Below are 7,880 nucleotides of genomic sequence, written 5' to 3'. Positions count from 1 at the left end.
ACTGCTGGACCTCTTACCCTTTCCCGTCACCCACCCCCCTTCTCCTTCTGTGTCATGTCTTTTTAGATTGTAAGCCTGAGGGCAGGGAACCGTCTAACTAAAAAGATTGTATGTACAGCGCTGTGTAATTTACAGCGCTTCATAATAAAGGTTTAATAATAATAATAATAATAATAATAATAATAATAATAATAATAATAAATGAGAGTAGACTTGGCTTTCATGGAGAAACAAGACCTGGCTCAGCCGTACTTACAGAAGTTAGCAGTTCCACATCTGATGCTGATGCATTTCTCTCATGTAAGTCCATTTCTGGGTGTTACACCAGCTGCACATAAATAGGATAACAGTTTACTTCTGTTTTCTCCATTGTCCATATCTAAGTATGTTAATTTGCAAAGCAAGTAAAAATTCATTTCAAACTTCTAATTCCTTAGGTTAAAAAGAACATGTAATTGAATAACTTTTTTTTAAAAAAATTAAAACTTTTGTTTGAAAATGCAGAGCTAATATAGCGTAATGCAAAAATGTGTGTTTCCAGCATCTTAAGATTAGTAGTTCACATCTTCCCCCCCCCCCCCCCCCCCCCCCCCCCCCCCCCCCCCCCTCCCCCCCCCCCCCCTCCCCCCCCCCCCCCCCTCCCCCCCCCCCCCCTCCCCCCCCCCCCCCCCCCCCCCCCCCCCCCCCCCCCCCCCCCCCCCCCCCCCCCCCCCCCCCCCCCCCCCCCCCCCCCTCCCCCCCCCCCCCCCCCCCCCCCCCCCCCCCCCCCCCCCCCCCCCCCCCCCCCCCCCCCCCCCCCCCCCCCCCCCCCCCCCCCCCCCCCCCCCCCCCCCCCCCCCCCCCCCCCCCCCCCCCCCCCCCCCCCCCCCCCCCCCCCCCCCCCCCCCCCCCCCCCCCCCCCCCCCCCCCCCCCCCCCCCCCCCCCCCCCCCCCCCCCCCTCCCCCCCCCCCCCCTCCTCCCCCCCCTCCCCCCCCCCCCCCCCCCCCCCCTCCCCCCCCCCCCCCCCCCCCCCCCCCCCCCCCCCTCCCCCCCCCCCCCCCCCCCCCCCCCCCTCTCCCCCCCCCCCCCCCCCCCCCCCCCCCCCCCCCCCCTCCCCCCCCCCCCCCACACCCCCCCCCCCCCCCCTCCCCCCCCCCCCCCCCCCCCCCCCCCCCCCCCCCCCCCCCCCCCCCCCCCCCCCCCCCCCCCCCCCCCCCCCCCCCCCCCCCCCCCCCCCCCCCCCCCCCCCCCCCCCCCTCCCCCCCCCCCCCCCCCCCCCCCCCCCCCCCCTCCCCCCCCCCCCCCCCCCCCCCCCCCCCCCCCCCCCCCCCCCCCCCCCCCCCCCCCCTCCTCCCTCCCCCCCCCCCCCCTCCCTCTCCTCTCTTTCCCCCCCTCCCCCCCCCCTCCCCCCCCCCCCCCCCCCCCCCCCCCCCCCCCCCCCCCCCCCCCCCCCCCCCCCCCCCCCCCCCCCCCCCCCCCCCCCCCCCCCCCCCCCCCCCCCCCCCCCCCTCCCCCCCCCCCCCCCCCCCCCCCCCCCCCCCCCCCCCCCCACCCCCCCCCCCCCCCCCCCCCCCCCCCCCCCCCCCCCCCCCCCCCCCCCCCCCCCCCCCCCCCCCCCCCCCCCCCCCCCCCCCCCCCCCCCCCCCCCCCCCCCCCCCCCCCCCCTCCCCCCCCCCCTCCCTCCCCCCCCCCCCCCCCCCCCCCCCCCCAAGCATAGCTTCCACTACTCAGCTTTCACTTGGGGAAACAGAACTAGTAAGAGTGAATGTAAAAAACATGATCCTATTTGTCCAAATTATGTTTTAAATAAAACATTATTTAGAATTATGATTATGGCCCTTATCAATGAATATTTTATGTGTCTCCCCACCTTTACCTACAAGAGCTCAAATATGGATAACAAAAAACTAAATTCAAACCAGAATTATCTATTCAAATCCAAAATTAGAAAAGAAACGGCAAGCAATCAACACCATAGCAGCCAAAGTTCATCAAGCACATGCTCTACCAACCTCTACAGTGTTTATTCCTGGAAGGCTTTCTTTCCAGATCTGTTTACTGCCAAATTGAAAGGCAAGGTGTAAGAGACAAATCCAAATCCCTCCTGGAAGGCAGTTCCATAACCTGGGTGCCATCCCTGAGGAGCCCTATTAATGTGTTAGTCCATATTGACCACACTCCTCTGGGGTACCACAACCAACGCTCTCCTTCTTTCTACTTTAAAACTGATCATCTATGGAAAACAATCTTGTCATTTCCTTCTCTATATATGAGACGTATCTAAAGCTTATTTTTGTTCAAAATTGTTACAAAATTGGTTCTTGTGGTCCACCATCTCATTTTACAGGCCATTCACTTTATGGAATAGCGAACAAAAGCCTAAAAGATTATGAAAACATGTTAGATGCATGCTACATGACATCCTGTTTGCTTATGTAAACACTAGTGACAGTAAAATAAACATTCAATGTGCCAACATTTTTTGAATGCCGACTCAAAGATAAAGTGTCAGAAAACTGAAATCCATAACACAATGTGATCCTTACTAAATACCAGAATTAATTTAAAATAGTTGCTGATATAGGTAGAGGTGAAGAGAGAAATGTAAACTTGTGACCAGTATACCTACTGTCCTTTTCTGTTGTCTCTACAGCTAAATGCTTGCAGTTATCCTTTCATTCATGTGGAAAATAGTTCTTAGGAAGTTACATGATAGATCCACTCCAGCGGCGATAAATAAATAGAGATCGTCCAGAAAGATTAGTCAGTGTTTTGCTCTTAAGCTTCAGCTGGCTAAGCAAGGATTTGGCTTGATCTAGAATTTGGTTTGTCAGATTCAGTCATCTGAGAGTTATAGAATTAAATGGTCTTATGATGTAGCAAGACAAGAACCATTATTCTTGTGTTTCTCACAAGCTCATGGAAAGCGTCCAATTCTCTCCACCAGATAGACCTCATTTCTCTATCAATTCTTTTCCCCCAAACAGCCCATTATAAACATTGCTTTTCTCACATTTGCACTACTGTCTTCCTCTAGTCATTGCTGTATGGACAAACAATAGAGTTCAAAAAGTCTGAAGGACTGTTACTCTTGCTTCAATTCCCCAGAAAGTACATATAGAACAGGAATCTATATACAATCGGCCCTTCTTATACACGGATTTTATATACATGGATTCAAGTCTGAAAATTTTCCAAATAAAGTATAAATTTCAAATATCAAACCTTGATTTTCCATTTTTATAAGGGACACAATTTTGCTATGTCATCATATTTAATGGGACTTGAGCATCCACGGATTTTGTTATCCATGAAGGATCTTGGAACCAAACCCCAGCATATAACAAGGGTCCACTGTATTTCACCTCTGTTGCTTGCAATTTAAACCAGTATGGTGCAGTGGATTGAATGTTGCCCTATTAACCCTGGGAGACTAGGGTCTGAATCCCATCTTAGCCTTGGAAATCCAATGGTTTACCTTAGGCAAGTCACACTCTTTCAGCCCAAGAGGAAGGCAGTGGGGAAACATTGTTGATAACAATCTTCATAACTCTAGCAAAACTCATAATATGGTTGCTGTAAATCAGAGTGACTAGAAGACTAACAACAACAGCAATGACAACAACACTTCTTCTACCATGTAATAAGCCTAATAACCAAAAAGATATAAGTTGCTTCAGATGGTGTCATTGAGAGGAAAAAGTAAAAGTAGGAACTGGTACCTCAATGGCGAATGAAGGAGAGGCACCAGTGGAAAGGGGGCAGATCCCCAGATGTGGTGATGCTACCTGGTAATGAGAGCCAGAGCAGTGGTGTATTTGAGAATTGGACTATGATTTTGAGACCAGGGTTCAAATCCCTGCTCTGCTATGGAAATCCATTTGGTGACCTTGAGCAAGTCACATTCTCTAGTCTCAAAGGAAGTCAAAGGCAAAGTCCCTCTGAACAAACCTTCGCTAGAAAACTCAACGATAGGTTCACCTTAGGGTTGCTATAAGTCAGAAATGACTTAAAGGCGCACAATGACAACAGCAACAACAGGTTCACATTAGGGTTGCCATAAGTTGGAAATGATTTGAAGGCACACAATAACAACAATGGTGGTGGTAATAAGAGAGTCAAGTATCATTGATGAGTGGGGAGCAATATTTTTTTAGCAATGTTTTTTTTTCTTTCTCTCTTCATGTTCTTTAGCAAATCCAAGTGGGCAACTATGCTCCACACATTATGCCTGGGAACTAATAATAGGAAAGATACTTCTGTTTTCTATATGGTATTCCTGAAAATCATGTTCTTCTCAAGGGCATCTGCTGTTCCAGATATCAGTGTGGGTGATATAGGCGGGATACACACCGCCATATAGTACGTACTGTATACGTACTAGGGTTAGGAAGGGGCGGTGCTTCTGCACCCCCCTAACCCTAGTACGTATACAGTACGTACAAGATGGCGGCGCCCCTTCCACATGGGCGCCGCCATCTTTACGTACTGGACGCATAACGTCCAGACGTGTCGCGGCGCTTATGACGTCGCGAATGCGCCTGCGGCACCTCGTGACGTCATAGATGCGCCGCAGAAAGAAGCTCCGAAATGGAGCTTCTTTTTTGTTCCGCTTGGTAGTCGGGCGGTTTGGCTGCTGCGGCTCCGCACGGAGCAAATGGCGGCGGCGGGGGAGCGCTGCAAAGCGGCGGTTTGTATCCCGCCATAGAAACAGATCCAGCATTTCAACTGCCACATGTGCTTCTTGTTTAAACAAGGTTGGCCCTACTATTAATCTGAATCAAGCAGGTACTCAAGATAGGTGATTGTTGGTGTCACCAACCAGGTTAACTATTAGATATTAATTACTTATTATTTTATTTTGTATAGCAAAGTAGGGGAATAGTAAAATTCTGTCCTTACTGGTTTGAGGATTCTGTGAGTTGTAGTCCAAGACAGTAAATTTTCCAAGCTCTAGTGTCTCAGCTGCAAATCAGTCAATCAATTAATCAGCCAACCAGTAAATCAGTCAATGACTGGCTTTGGGGGCAATAGCTTTGACTGGAGCAGAGGGATTTGCTATTTGTATCTGGCATAAAAACACCTTGGACCAGCTATGAGATTGTGTAATGGTGCATCAAGACTGGTTAAAAAGACCAGAAAGTCACAGATTTTATTCATATTCTTTTGTATTTTATTTGGAGATCCACACAAATTTTGTTTATCCTGGAATATGTTCTGCTAGCTCCCAGTATGATCAGAGAGTTTTTATACCAGTATCTCAGGTTGATTTATTTTAGTTCTGCATAAAATGAGAAAAAAATGGGAAGAAAATTTGGGACTTTTCAATCAATCTAGGTCTGCATCTACACTGCAAACATGATGCAATTTGATTCCACTTTAACTGCCATGGCTCAGCGCTATGGAATCCTGGGATTTGTAGTTTGGGGGCACCAGAGCATTCTAACAGGGAAGGCTAAACATTTCACCAAATTAGAAATCCCAGAATTCCATAGCATTGAGCCATGGCAGTTAAAGCAGTGTCACATCGTAAATCACTTGAAGATACGTAACAACAAAGAGACCCCTCACCACTCACTGGTTAAGTCATTTTGTTGTAAGAGTCTCCACACCTCCCACCATTCAAAGGCAACTGTAGTGAACTTAACTGAGTTAAATTATAGGAGATTAAAATTGTGCAGGTCTTCCACTCTGCAGAAATAAAGCAGTTTGACACTACTTTAATTATCATGGCTCCATCCTGGGATTTGTAGTTTAGTGAGGTATTCAGCCTGGTCTGTCAGAGAGGTCTTGTGACTCACCAAACTGTAGGATAGAGTCATGGCAGTTAAACTAGTGTCAAACCGCTTTATTTCTGCAATGTGGATATACCTATGGTGATTAATGTATGGGTTAATTAGAGAGGAATTGATATTTAGAGCAACATGTGGATCATCTGGCTGAGAATTTAATTAAAAGTTATTGGTAAAATAATCAAACTGATTTGGTTGATCTTTTCAATTATAAATTAGTATATGTATTTTTATGAAAATTTGTGTGAGTGAGGGACCCAGATCTTATAAATGCCTCGCAATGCCCCTAGAAGGCTCTGCTCCAGAAATCAAAATATAATTGAGATGGCATTGTTGAACATAACAAAAAATGTAACAGTCCTGCCTTCTACATCTACATGCATCACATCCTTTCCTGGGCTTGCATCTACTGGTAATACCTTCTCCCTACTGAATGAGCCAATAACAGGATTACCCTGTAAAGAATAATGTTCCTCAAGAGAAGATATGTCTGTCCACTGATTTTTGGAACCTAACTGGGTGAGGGTGAGGCATGAAACAATACCATCTCAATATATTTAGATTTCTGGAGCATGTCTCAAGCAAAAGGTAAAGAACCTGTGACCCTCCAAATGTTTTGGACTACAAATCCCATAATCCATTACAATTGATGCCATGGGTAGCGGTCCCCACCCATAGCATAAAGAAAAGCTATATGGCTTGCTTTGTTTTGTTTTTTGGTGGAAAGGTTCTGTACAGATCACATGATGTAAGCAGTTTACAAAGGCATTACTGTGCAGAGTGTTAAAGAAAATCTGGTACTCGGGTGATAATATGTATATTCGTTCAGTGTAAATGACTAAGTTAAAAAAAATGCAATGAATCATGGTTGCAAAGCCAGACTTGCTTTGATTAACTACACCAGTATAATGAAATCCAACAGAGCAATCACTGAAACATTTAGCTCCAAATGTAAATCTTCTTGAACTCAGGGGGGAGAGCATGTTAGGCAATGAGAGGTGGCATATAATAAAGCCATATTTCACATAATGAAAGTGGAGGCAGCAGTAAAGAAAAAGGGATGTTTAAAAGTTGCTCTACTGTGTTTGGCAAGCAAAAATGGGTTATTTTAAATGTGTCAATCATGATAATCCAACATATTTTTAATCTAAAGGTCAATAGAAGCAGTTTCTACAATGGTTACAGTAGTTATGCCAAATATGAAAGCAAGCATTTAGAAGGTGATTCTGAGTATTAATACATCAACACAATGTGTCTTGGAGAATTAATCTCCACATTACATTAAAGAGCATAGATTTATCTAGGTAAGAGAACTTTATTAAATATGTACCAATATAACCCGTGACACTTTCATTTCAGAAGAATTTTTTCTTATCTTGAGCTCAGTCGGAGTGGGAGGGAGCAATGGCATACATTTCTATGAAGAAACAGAAGTTGTTTCGATCACAGCTTGGAAAAGTTCCTCCCCCCCCCCCCCCCCCGACTACAACCCTCAGAATCCTCTATCCAACCTGGCTGATAAGAGTTGGTAGCCTGCCTCCACCTCCACCCCAGATGTTTCCATGATCTGGTTTTGATTCAGTGAGCACCTTGCCACAAATACTGAAATGCAAGGCTTTCTTTAAACAATTGCTGCTTGTAAACATGAACTTGCTTTCCCATGGGGAAATTAAGCAGTACCGCTGTTCACGTTAAACATATGCAGAAGTGAGTCTAGTACAAAAATAATTGGCCTCAGCGTTTGAAGGGACTTGTCTCACAATATTTAATATTTTTGTTTCTCTTTTTGAAAGGATGAGGAACAATCTGATTATCATTTTTTTTTTAAAAAAATGCAATTATTTAAATTAAACAATGTCCATCTTTTCCTCTTCAGAAGGAAAATTTTGATTTGGGGAGGGGGGTTGTTTAGCATAAAAAATGTTTTAGAGAAGCAGGTAGCACCATATTTATCATTATGTTCTTTAATTAATTTGCAACTTGCATTTCTCCAAATATGGATTATAAAGTTTAAACAATAAAAACAAACAACATATAGTGCAAAGTTTTAAAAAGCATTAGATGACCAATTCAATTAAAACATCAACCTAGGGTGCACCTACACTGTA

The 7,880-nt window shown here is 46.6% G+C and overlaps 1 protein-coding gene across 1 annotated transcript; it reads left to right on the top strand.

Moving 5' to 3' along the window:
• Window positions 1-222: 222 nt before the first annotated feature.
• On the top strand, window positions 223-7,338 carry LOC121920630 (basic proline-rich protein-like). Its single transcript, XM_042447759.1, has 3 exons — window positions 223-300; window positions 542-1,691; window positions 7,232-7,338. Exons 1-3 carry the CDS (start codon window positions 223-225, stop codon window positions 7,336-7,338), a joined length of 1,335 nt encoding a protein of 444 aa, XP_042303693.1.
• The last annotated feature ends 542 nt before the right edge of the window (window positions 7,339-7,880 follow it).

Source organism: Sceloporus undulatus, chromosome 2, assembly GCF_019175285.1.
Source record: "Sceloporus undulatus isolate JIND9_A2432 ecotype Alabama chromosome 2, SceUnd_v1.1, whole genome shotgun sequence".
In the NCBI taxonomy this organism is placed as follows: domain Eukaryota; kingdom Metazoa; phylum Chordata; class Lepidosauria; order Squamata; family Phrynosomatidae; genus Sceloporus; species Sceloporus undulatus.
The sequence above is the reverse complement of the archived record's forward strand: the minus strand, read 5'-3'. Positions and strand labels throughout refer to the sequence as shown.